We start from the raw sequence: 18,364 nt of genomic DNA on the forward strand, positions 1-18,364 counted from the left end.
CAGCAGCTCCTAGCGTTTGGTACTTACTGCAGGCCTCACACACACATACACATAGAGACAGTGCACTTTAACGCATGGCTTCAGACATCCATAATAAGTAAACATCATTTTCCAAGTTCCCCTCAACCTCGTTGATTGCGTCTGTTGGCTGGCTATTTATCAAGGGACAGGAAACAGCTAGTTTACCCTTCTAATAAAGCTTGGCACATGGTATATCCTTGCCATAATGGGTTACGATCAATGTGTTTTCTCAATCCCTCTTGTTTTTCGGTACGTACCATGCAGCCTTGCATTAAGCGGTATAGACTTAATTGAAAAGGTGAAATTTATATACCAATGTGCATATGCCCCTGCTTTTTCATTGTACCAGCAATATGTTTCCACATAGCACGTGGAAAAACGGTTTTTAACGGGGCACTGAGAGCAAAAATAGGGAACTGCGCGATAATCGCAGAGGCCATTCTCGCTGAAAACAATGGTTTTGTAAGCTAGAACGAAAAGCTAAAAATAAATGTCGCCTTCCCTCATCGGCCGTTTTCTCAAGTCATATGCGTGCGCCGACTCCGATTATTCTTTATCGCGCGGATTAAAAGCTTCCGTCACGGGTTTAAATCAACTGGCGGCAAGATTAAAAAAAAAAAAAAGTTTTCTAGCTGATAAAAGCGTCTTTTGCGGTCGAACAGACGTAAATATCACCCGAAATAGGCAAAAACTGTCCCAAGCTGTCCTGTCTGGTTCCTCCAGCTAAATGGGCATACTGCTGTCAATTTATCAGTTATTTTAGACCAAACGTGTCTGCTTAGCCATTTCTGCCAGCAGCTTTTACTTTTAAATGTTACCGCTCTCACAGGCGCTGGTTGGTCGGCATCATAGGATCATAGTACAAGTGGTGCAAGTACACATTGTTTTACAAAGCAAAGCCAAGTTATTAGAATAAAAGTATCTGAAACAGCTCTCTTATGCGCTTTTCCGTATTAATTTTAAGCGTCGCTTGTGCCGCCATCTGTTTTCACTGTTGGAAAATAATTTCGTCGTCGGCTGACTGCGGCCGTGTCCTCTACCATCGCTCCCGTGGTCGCACTCGAAGTTCGGTGCGGGCGTCGTACACGAGCTAAGTAACGCCAGTAACGCCGTCGTGCGAGTGGAACAGCGCGATGTTGCGGACTGTGTTGGTCGTGAGGAACGAACTGGGCCGTGCCTCGAATCGTTGCTGTAAACGCTTCGTCCGAACCGCCAGTGTACTGTGCCTGGAGAGGAGAGACGTAAATCCCAGCAACCGGTGAGAGGAAAAATGCATCGAAAAAGGTCACGCCGTTGCAGCCGTCGTGGGCTTCGCAGAAACACCTATTCTGCAGCGATTCTCATTTGTCTTCAGCTTGACCAAAAGTGTTAATGCAGCATTTTGTAGCAGTATCCGCTGTAAGAAAGCGCATCAGTTCTATGGTTTCGTAACCCGCCCGTACATGAGTTCATCGAATGTGATTGATGCTCTTGGCGGGGATGTTCAGAGCCAAGTTTGGTGAGGAATTTGTCGATCGTATTTATACATGTTACTGTTCAAATGGTCGGAAAACGCCTGCAGTAGCATTTTGGGGTGCATATGTTTCCTTTGTTTTGTGAATTTGCATGCCGCAGTGCCCCGAACACTTGCACTTCTGTCTTGGATCGCAGACTGATCGCACAGAGCTCCAGCAACCTTCTAAAGCCAAGACATCATTTCAAGGATGGCCAGGCACGACGGATGTACAGCGCAGGTAAAGAAAGAGTGGCGTGATCAAGCTTTCTTAATCGCTTGCTGCTTACCCTGGCTGTGTGTAGCTCGCCAAATATGCGTTTTCTCAACCACCGACAGACCGCACCGATTGCTGGTAGAGCCGCTTTAACCATGGTTAGTTCGTAAGCTGTGTTGCATGTAAGGTCAAGCTTTCAGTTTAAAAGTACTGGATGGTATATGGATCATGGATCTGGTCATGGATGGTATAAAGAGAAGCCCCCCCCCCCCCCCTTTTTTTTTGTTATTAATCTAGAAAGTTATTACCAAAAAGTAATACCAAACCGAGGAGGAACTTTGCTTGTGGTGTTTTGCATAATTTCACAAAGTAATTATGTATGCGTGCACTTGTACAGCTTGAAACAGCATGAGAGGGAACACGGAAGCATGTGGCCTCCGTGCTTTGCAAAGCGCTGCCACCTACAGGTGATAACAACCAGTGATAAAGGCGCATGTAAAGTAAGCTTGGCTGGCCACTCTTTCCGAGCATACCTATGGTGCCACCCATTGTCATCTTTTGTTGGTGGCAGAGCTTTGCAACATCCGAAGGCCACGCGCTCTTGTGTTCCCTCTCATATTTCTTCTAGCTGTACATTCAGTACACTGAGGCTCGAAGGTGTAATACGTTGGCATCTCAACACTCAAATGATTAAAATGACCATATAATGGAATACGAGGCGGCTGTTCTTCCTGAATGAAAACCTTCATCGCCTAAATGGAAGCAGCAGTGCTGTGCAGTACAGTGTGTTGGTTTTGTGTCTCTGTGTAGATCTGCCCAAGCACCTGCGGGTACAACTACCAGCATTGTCACCTACTATGGAGATGGGCACCATTGTGAGCTGGGAGAAGAAGGAAGGTGACAGGCTAGGTGAAGGGGACTTGCTCTGTGAAATCGAGACGGACAAGGCTACCATGGGCTTTGAGACACCTGAGGAGGGCTACTTGGCTAAGATCCTCATCCCTGCTGGCACTAAGGACGTGCCACTTGGAAAGGTTGGCACTGGGCTTTATCACGGGCTTGCCCATGAATTTGGAGCGAGGTCACAAATACAGAGGGATGTTGGTAGTTTTTGTGGCCCTACTCATTATTAAAGCTATGTGCTAGCTTCTAACTCCTCCTTCAGCCACACAGCCACCATATATGTATCATAAGTGTCAAATGAAACACAAATAGAAGCACTGAAATGGCAGCATTAGAACAGAAGTATATCAAATGCTGGGGTAAAAATATAGAAAGGCTCCATTAATACTTTCATGCGGCTGTCTTTGTACAATGAAACTGGGAAAAAAAAAACAAAAAAAGAACGGACTAGTAAACATTTCTCTTGGCTGCACTCCTTGTTCTGCTGTTCTTCTCATGTCTCATTTGATGCTGATAGTATGCAACTTATTTTGCATTAGTTTTAGTTGGGGATATAATATGCCAAAAAATGGATGGAGTGCACATTTTGGAGACTTTATGAGAAGCTTCTCAGAATATTTTTGAGCCAGGCATGCAAAAAGAATTTAGAAAAGGGTTTTTAAGATGGAAGCTCTTTTATTTTGCATGGGCGGTTGTGTGGCTCAAAAGATTATGCAATTTTGGCTGCTTGCAAAAGGCTAAAATAAGAAACATTGCTTTCATCATAGCTGCTTTAGGCAGAAATGATAAAAACTGTGTAATTCAGAGCCTGAAAGCAGTGTAGAGTAACAATGTGAACATACGGATACCCAACAGAAACTGCATGATTAATTCCTTGGCTTCCATGCTGCACATTGTTTGCCATTGGCCATGTCCTGTGCTGCATAATGACTGCCCTGAATTCTGTTAAAAAAGCAACAGAAAAACAAATCTTGCTTTAGTCTGTTCAGTCGCATACTCCACTAAAATACTAAAAAATGTCTGCGAACGTGAAAGGCCTTGATGCATACAGACATGTCAAGTTAAAGAGAAGCACCAAAGGCATGTGGTGCAGTTGTATATGTGCCTTGCAATGCTTTTCCTAGCTGAACCGTTGGATCCTCAGAGCTCAAATTCCACACAGAAATGGCATTTGGTTGTCAGTATTTTTTGTAAGAAAATTGTTTAGGGTGCTTGCCTGATTCGATTAGAAGTTGGATATTCGCATCTTCTGCAGTGACAGCGAAGCAAACTAGCTGCTGTCCCAGAAATGGCACCAGTGGTGCCATCTCATTGCCTTCCAAGATAGAAAAGGTTTATGGTGATATGGTGATACACAAACAAAACTCTTCAAATTTAGTGCAGCTTTCACCAAACTAATTCTTGGTCGTTAATATTGAGAAAGCTGTTCAAACCTTTAATAAAACAGCAACATTTGCATGCCTTTCTTTTCCCGATCTCTCTGGCAGTGTTCCTACAGACAAAACAATACGGCGCCACCAGCATCATTGCTGGGACAACAGCTTGTTTTGCTTCACTGTCACTGCAGACGATGCAAATATCAGACTTTTGATGGAGCCGGGCAAGTGCCCTGAACTAACCTGGTGTAACAAAGTACTGCTGACCAAGTGCCATTTATGTGGACAATTTGAGCTCTAAGGATTCAATGGTTTAGCTGGGAGGAGCATTCTATGACATGCATATAATTATGTAATACATTGTGTATTTCGCTGAACAGCAATTCTCTGTTATCACTGTCATTGTCAACATTTCGTTATTCCCCATCTTTGAAAGGAGCATCCTTATCAACTCAGGTGTCACTCTCGACATCACTGTCCAGCCCAGTATCTAGATTTTGCTCTGCCGTAAAATCATTATTTTGCAAACCCATGACTTGCATAATGCGGGAACATGGACTTTATGCTGTTTAAAAGAATATCCCTACCTCAGACACGTACAGCTATGTCTGCCTAATGGAAAACACATCAGAGAAAAAGCATATCTATAATTCTGCCATCTATGAAGCATTATCAAAAAGAATCATTCTTCGTGCTGTCTGCGCGACCTATGGATCGCCAGCCACAGAAGCCAATTGGTTAATCGTCAAGGAAAATGACTTTTTTTTTTTTCTGTGCAGACCAGACATGTTTCTCATAAAAATCTAAAATTTTAAGTGTATTCCTCTTACTGCACAGCAATCCACCCTTTTTCACATGGCAGCACGTTGCTGTACTGGTTGAAAATGAACGGCCACTTCGAAACGTGCATGTGCAGTTAAAGTAAGCAACAGGTGCATGAGGCAGATGGCGGCAGTGCTGAAGAACATCACCTGCCACTCCACGAGCACAATTTGGCACCTTGTGAAACTGGATCGCATCTGCCTGTTCATTGTGTGTTTGCTTTCATCCAGTAGCAGACAAATTTTCACCACATTCCAGAGGACACCGCATAGTGTGGAAAAGGCAGATTTGTGGCTGAAGGGCACAAATTTCTTTCAAGCATGATTGCTGAGGATATGAGAATATCTTGAGTGAGAAAAAACATTTGCTTTACTGTATGACAAGGAATGCCATGCTCCAGTAGAACCTTTTGCTGGGCTAGTTGGTGCATGTTATGAAATAAAGAAGCGCCAACAACGAACGAATAAAAGGAAAGCGCTTGTCCATGTCACTTCCTTGTATTCATTCATTGTTGGCGCTTTTTTATTTAATGAATGTCATGCTGACCATATATAAATTCCTATGTGAGCAGTACCTTATTTATATTGAAAGTATATTTTGTGGCTGTAAAATCATGATAATTTTTTATATATAACCATATGGTCGTGCTTAACAACTAGGGGTGTGCAAATATATTAAAATTTTCAAATATGAATCTAATATGATTGTGTGGGAAAAAAGTGCCTTCGAATATCTGATCAGTGGAAAAAATAAAGGAAAACTGAAAATTGAAAAGTAGCAGACATTGTTTGTCATGTTTGTTTATTTAAGAGGGAACACAGTATCTTCAAACAAAATTAAACTAGAATGGCACAGAAGTGTATATATCTCTACTGAAAATTTTAATGTAAGTATTATACAGGATTCCGTATACCATACTTGCTCGATTTTAGGCACCCAATTTTTTTCAAGGTCACAATGCCCAAAGTAAGGTCGTCCTTAGATTAAACAAATACTCCAGTTGGTTTAAAAGAGTAAGGTCTGAGGAAGTATCTATAAGGGGGGCACTAGGATCAGCTCAGACTAGAATAAGTGCTGACTATTCACGATACCATCTCTCTAATTTGCATCCAAACATTCTTTTTAAGATGGCTGCTTTTTGTATTCCTCTCAGTTTAGTTAGCTGACAGAAATATGAATGCACAGGCAAGATATTTGCTACCCTGCTGCTTTTGGTTGTTTGTATTGCCTTTTTGTGCATCTGTGAAGCACTGATGATTGCTGTTCTTATCTCGCACAGCTCCTCTGCGTTCTAGTGTACAGTGAGGAAGATGTTGCTGCCTTCAAGGACTTTGTGGATGATGGTGCAGCAGCGCCGCCTCCACCAAAGGCGGCGGCAGCGCCTCCACCTGCAGCTGCAACACCAGCTCCAGCAGCTGCACCTCCACCTCCTCCGCCTCCAGCTGCTGCTCCAGCAGTGCCTGCTGCTGCAGCAGCTGCTCCTGCCATGGGTGTGGGTGGCCGCCTCTTTGCCAGTCCACTTGCCAGGCGGCTTGCTGCTGAACAGGGCATCAACTTGGCAGTAAGCATTCCTGTCTCAATGTGATTGCTGCTGACGTGATTGGAAATAAGCTGTAGATACACTCTCTGACAAACAGGTGCTCGCTGTGGGCTGCAGCAAAATGTTTTGAGCACCATTAGCCAACCTGAAAATGATACTTTACACCTGCGAGCAAAAAAAAAAAAGCCAGAGAGGATCTGTAACAGCATTTTGAGAAAAAGCAAGAATTCTAATGTTTTTGTTGCTTTAACCCCGTAATGTTTCATTTTATTAAAAGTTTTCGAACCAAAAGTGCCTATTTTGTTTTATTACTGATTTGAAATGATATTGTAGTAAAAAATCAACTACTCAATGTTGCCAGAACAACTGCACCACATACTAAATCAGATTAGCACAATGAAGTTTACTTGACCGGCAATGCTCGCGTCAGAGCTGTCCTCTTCGTTGTCAGGCAAACCGCTTGCTTCAGCGTAATTGCTGCCTTCATCGCTTCCCAATACAAAATAAACATCGGTATCTGAATCTAGATGATGACGAAGAACAACTTCTTTTTCGCGCTGACGGATCAGCCGAGCATGCGTCGCCGCCACCGGATGCCATGTTTTCGCTCAACAACCGCGCTCCTCGCGAAGAAGAAAAAATCATCAAGCGCTTCCATCTGGCGTATAAAAAACAAAATTATCAAGCAGGTGCTTCCATCTGGTGGCAGAAACCGAAAAAGAAGCTGCGGATGAGCGCTTCTTGTCCTGGACACTCAAGAGGAGGAGAAACTGTTCAGGAAGGACGAGCTGGGCTCGTCCAAAACACTTTGGGGATGGCTTTACTTGGACGAGCTGAGCTCGTCCGAAATATTTAAGGGGTTAAGTAGTGCTATGTGACTATTCAGTGTTTCGTTACCGGTGAAGTTTTATTACTACTATATATGTATACAGTAGATGCGGGATTCATCTCCTAGTTCTACTAGATACATGCTTAGCTTTCCTCGGTATTAAATATTTGGCTATGAAACATGCCCTTTAAGTTAATAATTCTAAATAGTGTCTCATTCATAATATATATTGAAGTCAGTAGTAACGGTACGACTCTTCCTCTATCTTTAATATTCAAGCTGCTTTTGAGCAGGGTCGGCACCAAGGTATTCCTGGCACGTAAACTCAGTAAAGAAAGGGGGAGCATAAATCTTTAGGTAGGAATAAAAGCCTTGTGACACTGCTGTTCATAAAAATAAATAAATAAATAAATAAACAATAAAATATTGTGGGTAGCCATAGAAAGATGTCTAATCCTAACTGCTCTATTGTGAAACATCTGCCTCATCAGGTTCTGAACAGAGCACTCGGCAGATTTTTCTTTGCCATAACATATTTTTGGGGCTGTGACAATCACCCCTCATTTCCCCTTGGTACCATCACTGCTTTCATGGTATGTCTGATAACTATAGAGAATGCTGGCATGGGTAGTCTAGGCTTGATTCATTGCCTCAGTACGCCCTTGCTAAAGGTGTCAATAAATTTTGCTAATCGCACAGAACATAAGAAAATTGAGTTGAAATGACCTGCATCATTTATTTATTTATTTATTTATTTATTCAAGTACTAACTCACAGGCTTCTTTTGCATGAGAGTATTGTGTGAATGAGACATACAATGTAAGAGCAATGTAATGTATCAGTAAGGTATGTTGCTTTCATAGTTGCTTCTCTTGAGTAATCACTGATGTCATTGACCAGCTTTGCCATCTTAATCCAGCTCCACAAAAGAACATTGTGTCGTCTTGATCCTCAACTGTAGAGTGGGCAGGAACCATGCTTTCTTGTTTTCCCACATATGTGAAAGTGTTTTGACTGCGTTGAAATTATTCTTCCAGCAAATACCAGCAGGTAGTGGGCCGGGAGGCAGAATCGTAGCGCAAGACTTGGCCTCTGCTGCAGCTGCACCGAGGGCTGCAGCTGCTGCAGGAGGGGTAGCAACAAAGTATGAGGACATATCACTCACCAGCATGCGACAGGTGTGTGTACCCCAACTGGAGAGATTTCTAGTTGTACTTTTTTTGTTTTTGTTTCTATGGTTTAAGCTGCACATGTGTTCTGCTATTGAAATAGCATAATTAAATGGCACTGGTTTCAGTATTGTTTTGGTGGATTATTCAGTACTAAGAAATGCAACAAAGCAGAAAGTAGACTAGAAGACTTTCTGTGGTGTTATTTCTCTTTAGTGTTATGGCCATGCTGTTGATTTTTCATTCTTTGTTTTGGATTGTCAGAATTGTAAGCTGAGAGAGAGGGAGAGAGTGAAAGATACTTTATTGAAGAACGTAAATTAAACATTCAGCTTAACCTTGCAATAAAGATTAAATTGAATCAGGTACAATTTTTAAACAGAATTATGCCTATACTGACTGCGTTTCCTCTCTTGTCTGCATAGCTTGAAACCACAGTCATTTCAGAATGCTATAAAAGATTTATACTTTTTTTAATAGCATCAATCCTTTTCTTTTTCTGGCTGTCTGCATGCAATGATCAATTCTATGGCTTTAATTAGAGGTTCTGTGTTGTTTTCCAACATTTCAGACTATTGCAAAGAGGTTGCTTCAGTCAAAGCAGACAATACCGCACTACTACCTAAGCGTCGACATCAAGATGGATGCTGTCCTCAAGTAAGTGCGGTATTTTGAAAACCCATTTTTGTATACTCTCCAACTCCTTTCAGCTCTTTGCTTCATTCTGTGAACCAAGGTTTGTACCTTCTGCTAGGGTGTGTTAAGATGAACAGCATGAACATTAGCTGTGCTGCCTAGCTCTGTGTAGCCATGCACAGATCTGGTTGCATGACCGCAGTGACCCTGTCAAGGGGGGCTCCATCATGCAACGTTTAAGGTTAAGAAAGATGTGCAAACTGCAGAGAAGACCTGTGCGTGGCCACGGAGAACCAGGCCGCATGGTTTAGCTGCACGCTGCTTATCATGACTAACACAGCCTAGTGGTAGATATAAATGGTCTCATTCTCCTATAATTTGTAGGTGTGCGCAAATATCCAAAAATTCAAATACAAATCAAATATGGGCCTTAATTGATTTGTATTCGTGTTCAGGAAATTGATATTCGGAATTTTTTGAATATTCGAAAATTACCGAATACACTGAAAAAGTTCGAATTCACCGCACTGCGCGCTTCACTGCAATGCTTCATTGCATGGACTGTGCATTAAGCATTATCAGAATGTGACTGGGCTTTTTTGTGAAGAGGGCCTTCCTGACAGTGTACACAAAGCAAAGCACTTAACGAAACTGGGAAAAAATGTCGTTCTCACTTAGATTTCATCTCAAATGCAGACAACCATCATGCAGGTGTCGATCAGGTAAAATAACTATGATGAAAACGGTTTCAGCAGTTTTTTCAGGCCATTTGGTAATTAGAGCTTTTGGTTAATTCAGACATTTCTTCTGGTCCTTGAAGGCTGAATTAATGAGACTTTACTGTATTCAGCAGCGATAACAGCTTTACCTGGCTTCATACAGGTTCTTCGTGTACAAAAAAAAAAAAAAAAACAGTATATGGAGTTTTGATTAAATTTAATACTAGATTCTTCAATAGGGTGTACACTTCTGCGCAGTCCTAGTTTAATTTTATATACAAATACCATAACAATTTTGAAATAAACAACATTAGCAATAATATTTGCTATTTTCTTACTTTTTCAATTTTTCCACTGGTCAGGTAGTATTCAATATTCTAAGTCATTTTTTTTTCCCATATTCATATTTGATTCATAGTAAAAAAAAATTAGAGAGTCTCCTATACTCCGTTTCATACATCAGGTGCAACGTAGCGAAAGCTACGCAAGTAGTCCGCAAGAAAAAAAAACAGGAGGCGTATCACTACGCTCTCGTTCTGTAGGCGAGTGGTTCCTGCCGAAACGGGCTCTATTCCGAGCATACACGTTTGCAATAACATGCTTCGCATGAGATTAAGAAGTTCGCAGGGGTCAAGTGGATGCAGCTAGCACAGAACCGGGTTAAGTGGAGAAATATGGGAGAGGCCTTTGCCCTGCAGTGGGTATAGTCAGGCTGATGATGATGATGATGATGCTTCGCATGCTTAGACATCTTCACAGAGCGGATCTTATAGAAAAAATGCGCACCAAATAACCATTTTCTCAAAAAGAGATGTGCAGCGCGGAGGGCACTGCCAGCGCCATCTGGTGGCACAGCTGGCAAGGTTGCGGGGCAGCAAAACGCGGCACGAACAAAAACGACATAAAAAAAAACATACAAATTAGCCGAATCCGACCTTTTCTTCCTAAAAAAGGTGCTTTTTATGAAGTTGATGGCAAATGTAAAATGTATTAAACTTGCAGACAAAGCAACTATTATTTTCTCTCGTCAAGAGCAGGCACTATTTTTTATCGCGGATGCGGAGAGCGCAAACAAGAGCTGTAACTTTGGTAGTGTTGCACTTGATGTATGAAACGGAGTATAGATGTCTTTTAGACAAGAATGACGAAAGCCTACCCTTGCTATCCTTTAATTTGCCTCCCATCGTTAGCCTCTTATCGGCGTTCGTTGCAGTGCTACATATAATTGTAATTGGTTTACAGGAAAGGAAAGGCGCAGTATCTATTAAACTTTCTCCGACAAGTGTGTTTGGACGGTACACCATCGCTCCTGTTGGGTGGCGTTCCTTGGCGCGTTCAAGTGTGGCATTGCAGATGGCAGGGACGCATCCCGCCTCGGCCAATCAGAACGCCGCAAAAGCGGGACACACTTTGTCCATGACAGCATGAGCCATTAAAGGCTTTAGCCTTAAAATTTCAATATCCCTACACCCCTGGCTTAGTGAGGTGAAAGGGCCACTGGAATGGGGCTGTGGTGAAAACATCCTGGGGCTCCTCAGAACATTGCATTTGGTGTAATGCCATCCTTTCATTTTTCGGAGCGCTTTCATGGCAGATATATAATCTCAGTATAAAGTGGTTCACTCTGAAAACATGAACTGCTTTTTACTCTATGCCATTTGCGACAGAGTCCATGTGTGATCCTTCTACAAGCTGAAATTGATTGACAAATGCATATGATTATATCAGCGTGAATACTGATCATTAAATTTTGTGTTTAGCCCCCTATTAGCTTCATCTGTGTTTTTTTGATGTTTATGCAAGGCACATGCTTTGGCTCATCTCTGCCCAGGCTGCGTGCTGAGTTCAACAAGATGATGGATAAAGACGGCGTCAAGATCTCAGTCAATGACTTCGTGATCAAGGCAACGGCACTGGCCTCCAAGAAAGTGCCAGCTGCCAACTCATCCTGGCAGGACACCTTCATCAGGGAGTGAGTTTGGGCCAGCAACATCCTGGCTGTGATTTTAAATTTGTGCAGCTGTGCAGGAGTGACCCACTGTGGTGGCTCAGTGATTATGGCGCTTGGCTCAGCCGAGTTCAAGGTGCATAGCAAGCTAGGGGACCTCACATGGAGGGTCATTCCAGTGAAGTTTAGTTTTCTTTTTTTTTTTTTTATTTAGGAGATGTCTTAAATGCTGCATACTAGAAAAAAAAAAAAAGAAAAAAAAAGATCACATTGACAGATATTATTTTATGTCACTTACACTGTTCACCAGTTTCACAGAAACTGGTGACATCCGAAGGGGCAACATGCAAGGAGACAAAGCTAACTGCTAAAAAGATCTCTCAGTTGATTTTATCATGATTGCATCGCAAAGGTGTGGATTGGGATGTTGAATGACGATGCTGCATTATCTTTTGTGTGTTTGCTGAATTGCTTCCTGTTAAGTGATGTTGCTTATTGCACAATGGCTCACTTGCTCACGACCATTATCTAGTCACTACTATCTTTCTTGCACTATCAGGCACATAAATTGATCTTCTGAGGACTGGGATTTATTTCACAGATTGTGGTGCTTGCATTTTGCCTAGGCATTAGAAGAAATTTCAGCCTGGGTTCAAGTCTGCTATATTTTCATGAATATAACACGCGAGTTCTTTTTTTTTTTTTTCTTTGCTTGAGCAGTTTCAGGACACATTTCACTTTGTGACTAGAATCTAGCTACAAACGTAGCATGTACAAACTTTTTTCTTTCTTTTTCTTTCCCCCATTTTTTTATACTGCCAGACTTGCGGGCTGCTAGGAGGAGCCAACTTCTTCATGACCATGAGGTGTCTCAGTGTACACGGGTAATGGAGAGGGTGGCTATGAATGTTAATGACATTGTGTGTTGATGAGGAAGAGAAGGTACTGAAAGAGTTTAGTGGAGTAGGGAAAGGAAGGAAGTTTGCATGTATACAGAACTGGCCAACATGAAACTCAGAGCAGCACAGTGATGACATCAATCACTGCTGCGTGGAAGACTTGTGTTAACGAATTGAAGGCTTTGCTGTGCTTGGAGCTGTCACGCGCATTTCTTAAGCATCTTCTCGCAAATAATGTTGATGTACCCTTTGCTTTAGTGCTTTTGCAAACCATCTAAACTATTTGTTTTTCTGAGCCATCAGTGCCTCGGCTGTAGTATGCTCGAACAAGCTGCGATCTCATTAAAACCATAATATATTTATTTTTTTAATCTTTGTGAGCTGTTGAGCCCCTTCCTCAGGTTGTGTTCATGGTCGTGTTATATAGTTCGTGTGAATGTGGTAGTTTTATTATCTGAGCAAAAGCAGAAATCTGGTCATTGGGGGTGACAACCTAACTTTGAAGAAATTTATTGTATTTAACCACTGGCTACATGTGCAGGTACAAGTCTGTGGACGTCAGCATGGCAGTGAGCACTCCAGAAGGCCTCATCACACCTATTGTTTTTGGAGCTGAGAAAAAGGTGGGAGATGTTTCTTTTGCCACACTGTCTTATTTACTTTCCACTTTATTGCACTTTAGAAAGGATTTATTTTTCTAGTTTTTGTTTGTGTCATATCTGCAGGAGTTTACATTCTTGTTGCACAAGTGTACAAGTCATATGCCTATCGAATATATTTTGTGTCATTAACAGATTAACTTCCAGTAACAGCTGTGTGCATTGTAGCAGAAATAATGCTTGACAATTTAAGCAGCATAGAATAATAGTCACTGCAGTTCAACTCAAGAGATTGTGCTGCTCTGCTTAGTTGTTAACTACTGTTTTATAGGCAGGAAGTGCTTTCATGCCTTGCAACTCTGATATGTGTTGTTGAAAAGGTTTTGTAAAGGGAGTTGGCAAGCATAGTGATGCCCTTGCCTCAAAATGAGTATGCTTAGATGTAGTTGCTATTGCAAGCATCTACTTCAACTTAAAGTCACTTCTTTTACCAGTGATTCCACTCATTTTATTCTAGTGTTCCAATACTTTGTCATGAAGTGCTGCCCTAGTTTAGTTTCTGCAAAACTAATGATTCAGCCCTAAGACGAACTGCACCTGGTGGGCAGTACATATTTTAAAGTGCCCTTTACTGTGAACCGATATCGCAGGGGCTTGCACAAATCAGCCAAGAAACCAAAACACTGGCGGCCAAAGCACGCGAGAAGATGTTGCAGCCCCATGAGTTTCAGGTGAGTTTTGTGATGGGTGTTCTCTTACCCGTATAGTAAAGAGATGTGGAATGCTGAAGTACCACATTGTAAAAGATATTCTTCATAGTATTTGTACGGTGTAATGTTGATTAACGCTGTAAAAACATGAGTGATGTTTTCTTTTTTAAACTTGTTTACGTCCAAATCCCTAACAACTTGCATGCTTTGGAATTAAGCTATGTGCAACAGTGTCTGGTGACAGCACTGTGCACAGCATTACTGCATTAGCAGTATATGCCTTATTATGCAAAGAAGCCATCACCTTTGTGCCTGTATCAGGCCTCTGGGAACCTTCTAGGCACCTCCCATGCCCGTAAGGTGCCTTATCTGGATTACCCACCCATAAAAATGCATGTCCCACCTTCAAGCTTCCACCCACTTCCTGGAAGCCCACTCAACAATGGAACGTAAATGTGATAGCGAAATAAAGTTGAAAGATGCAATGAGAAGGTGACCACTACAAAAGTGAAATATACAACCAATACTGCTAATTCAGATTTGTCTCATTACATCTTATGACCACCGGTACGTTTGGCATGGTCTTATTGAAATGTACTGGCCTGTACTTGGCTGTAGTATAGCAAGTATGTGAAACTATGCTACTTAATGTCCGTGCAAAAAGCCGGGGGAAAGATTTCCTTGTAGCATTCCTTATGTGAGGTTTACAGGCTCATTTGATTCATTATAGTGTTGCCAGGACAGTAGGTTGAAGCCTTCACTGCCGTGTGCTCTTGCAGGGTGGTACCATCACTGTGTCGAACCTGGGCATGTTTGGTGTGAAGAACTTCTCGGCCATTATCAACCCTCCTCAGGTTTGCTTTCTGCTGACTTTCAATTCTGAAAGGACGTCTCATGATATATGCACTGGCGCCATGCAGGAAGAAGCATTTCAACAGCTGTGGCAATATTATGAATACTATAATTATTGTTGCTCTTTTTTAAGCATGAAATGCCTAGTGGCAAGATTCTGTGAATCTTTGGTAGTGAATTTTTGCAAAATAAAAGAATGTGAGGAGCACTACATACAAAAAAAAAAAAAAAAAAAAGAAAAAAAACTCCCAGGTACCATGTGAACTAAATTACTAGCTTTAATTTAATGATTATTGACTTGATGTGCAAGACAATTGAGCCTTTGAAAAGCACAGCAGTGGGAGCTCTGCTACAGTTACCAGAATTATCTTTTATGCTGCTATGAATGATATCATTCTTCCATACTTTGCTTGTTACCGTGTGATGCTGTGCTAACAATTGTAAACACCCCAGTCAATCAGTTTTCTACTTGGACTTACACTATCAGTGGCACATTATATACTTATGCTTGGAGTGTTTGAAAAGATGAAGCTTAAAGCATGGCGGCATTCTGAGAGCCGACAGATAGAAACAATGTTCATTTGTTTTGTATAACTAAATGTGTCTGACTTTACTGTTGTCTGTTTCTTATCTCACACGACCCATAGTGCACTGCTCTGCAGTACTTAATAGGGGAAAAAAAAAAAAACAATCGTCCAGAGGAAGGTAGGAGGGCCAAGCTTTCATATTGTCCATACTTGAACAGTGTCTGAATGGCTCCAGTGTGTCAGCCTCCTGAAAACTGCTCCTGCACGCTTTTTTAGTGCACGAAACTCCTCCTCCAGGTTTTCTGCATACTTCTTGTGGCTCATGGCAGACCAGTTATAGATATAGGTTTCACCTTCCATAGTGCAACACATTTTTTTCGTCGATGTTGATGTGAATTTCACAACCACTCTGTAGCTGTGCATAAAAATTCTGCAATAAACTTCTGCTCCGTAGGAAAATAAGTGCATGTTGATCAGTTCTGTCTATATGGATTCAGACTGAATTAGTGGCAGACGAGCATAATATGTCTCCATCTATTTTTTCCCGCCCACAGACTGAGTGTTAAAAATTGTTTCTAATGTGTACGTATTTGTACATTGGTTGTTCTTACCTTTACCAAAGGTGTAAAATTGTGTCTTTCTTCTAAATTGATGGCCAAAGCTATGCAGTCAGTGTAGTTCGAAATTCCGGCTTCATTTACTTACTGGGGATGATTACTACAAGTGCTTTTGCACTGTTATTCTTCCCTAACTTATGCAGTGGCTCACAGTATTTGGCTGTTACTAATCATAAGGCTGCGGGTTCAATTCTGGTCGTAGCTGCCGTGTTTGATGGAGGTAAAACGCAAAAGATGTCCATGTTCTGCACGATGCCGACGCATGGTAAAGAATGGCAACTGGTCCGCGTTAATGTGGAGCACTTAACGACTGAACTCTCATAGCCAGCCAATGTGTCGCTTTGTGACGCTAATCCCCATAACTTGCAATTTGCTTATTTCACATTTGCCAATTTACAAAAGCCTCAATTAATATTCAGGTTAGCATTTACAGCCTACTTTTTAATTGGTATGAGGACTTGATGTGATTTTACTTGTCATTTGTGGTCTGTTTTATGACATGCTGTGTATCTCCTGTCTTATTGCAGGCCTGCATATTGGCAGTTGGCAGTACAGAGGACACACTTATACCAGATGAGGAGAGCAGTACAGGGTATGAAGAGTCCTCTCTTTAGCATTCCACTTTGCCATGCAGAGAAGTCTCGCTTTCAGGCCACTAAAAAGTAGCAACGGTTTAACCCCTTTTTTACTTTTGTGAATGCACATTGTTTGCCTGAGAACTTATTATCATAGATAAATTCTTTTTTATAAATATGTGGCTATTGCCATTTCACATATCCTAGTCTAATGTGAAGACAAGCATCTTCTTTAAGCCGTTTTGCGGTCCCTCTAAATATAACAATTAAAAGACAATACAGAAGACAGCGGCATGGCCTTGCCTTCTGTGTCATCTTATCATCTTCATAGGCGTGTGCACAGGCCTTTCTATCTTTTGAATGGCGCACGATGATGGTTACTTCAAAATCTGGCGTACATTTGTATTTAGCGCAAAGGAGTGCAAGGCTCCCAGGGTTCGTTACACTTTTTATGATTAAGTGGTAGTTGTCATTTCTCAAAAGCTTCAATCAACTAGCCCCCATCGCTGGGCTAATTGCTGCTTCTTACCATTTTTTCTCGAGTCAGGCTGGCTTTAACGTTGTGGGGAATTTAAATTGCAAAGGAGCAATTATGTCGCAGTTTTTGCACCCCTCATGTGACATAGACTCCATTTCGACCTCACATCCATCACTTAGTTGGCCAAGCTGAAGCTGAAACAGATCAGAAACGAAATTCGATTATAAATTATTTAGCCATTCTAATGCCTTACACATCATTACAAAGAATAAAACATGCAACCGAAAATTAGCTGTGTATACCCCTTTAAGGGAATTTGGAATTTTCAGGGTGCTTTTAGCTGTCAAAAGATAAGTGTGTAGGTTTTTTTTTTTTCTCTTTATTGCTTCAGTTTAAGGGATTTCTTTGTGTGTGCGTGTGCATATATTTGTATGTGCATGCGTGTCAAGTTTTCCTGACAGCATTCTAGACGAAACATACTTATTTTGCTATAGTGTCCACATCATGATTGGCTTATTAAGGGTCTTGTTTAATTTTTTTTTGTAATTGACTTTGTTGTTGCAATATAGCATAGTCTTTGTCTAGTACGCCGTTTTGTATTACATTTTAAGGTTTGTGATTTTCTTCCTTTCTTCCTTCCTGTCCCCATCCTTAGGTACCGAACGGCGAAGATGATGTCAGTGACGTTGAGCTGTGATCACCGTGTCGTTGATGGCGCTGTTGGTGCACAGTGGCTCCAGCACTTCAAGCACCTTCTCGAAAGGCCGCACCTCATGTTGCTTTGAGCTGGGCCAATATGAATATGACAATTCTCATGTGTAATTTAAGCCGCCTAGGTAGAAGTGTCATCCGTGCTGTGCCATCTGCACAGTTCCACTCCCTCTCTTGTCACGCTGTCCGGGCCCAGTTGAGTCAGCACAACGCTGCACTGCCCACCCCACAGTCTTAAAGAAGCTGCCACAAACTAACTTCTGCTTGAAACCAAGCAGCCGGGGAAGGAAATGGCAGCGTCACAAGAGAGCATTAGCAATGAAGTCCTGAAGCAAGTGCCTCTGGTCGCAGCACCAAGCACATTCAGATGGGTGTACTTGCCAGCTTTAGACTGATTAAAAGTTGGCTGTGTGAATCAGCCTGTGTATGTGAATTGTGTGTTTACATATAGCAATACACTGAACTGCCATTAGTTTGAAGTCGCTTGAGCAAAGTTCTGGTTTATTTGAACTTACACTTCGGTCCTATGAAAATCATAGTAAATCAGACATGTTATCTGAAGTTCATCCTTCACATACTTCAAACATATTTTCTGTTGGCTTCAAATTGAAAATGAACTGCATGACACTACTTATTTGCATGCCCTTTCAGTGGCATTCATTGGTTACATTTTCACACAGCTCATTATCTGTGAAGCAATGTTCGGTAAAACTGCTTGAAGTGA

The 18,364-nt window shown here is 41.7% G+C and overlaps 1 protein-coding gene across 1 annotated transcript; it reads left to right on the forward strand.

Annotated features, from left to right (window-relative positions):
• The first annotated feature begins 1,025 nt into the window (after positions 1-1,025).
• On the forward strand, positions 1,026-18,073 carry muc (dihydrolipoamide S-acetyltransferase muc). Its single transcript, XM_084600856.1, has 12 exons — positions 1,026-1,279; positions 1,672-1,754; positions 2,541-2,764; positions 6,111-6,392; positions 8,238-8,378; positions 8,941-9,026; positions 11,556-11,696; positions 13,113-13,194; positions 13,821-13,901; positions 14,660-14,734; positions 16,404-16,468; positions 17,585-18,073. Exons 1-12 carry the CDS (start codon positions 1,155-1,157, stop codon positions 17,712-17,714), a joined length of 1,515 nt encoding a protein of 504 aa, XP_084456982.1. The 5' UTR covers positions 1,026-1,154; the 3' UTR covers positions 17,715-18,073.
• Positions 18,074-18,364: the final 291 nt, after the last annotated feature.

Source organism: Amblyomma maculatum, chromosome 4 (assembly GCF_055883805.1).
Source record: "Amblyomma maculatum isolate TAMU_Amacu chromosome 4, ASM5588380v1, whole genome shotgun sequence".
NCBI classification, from domain to species: Eukaryota; Metazoa; Arthropoda; class Arachnida; order Ixodida; family Ixodidae; genus Amblyomma; species Amblyomma maculatum.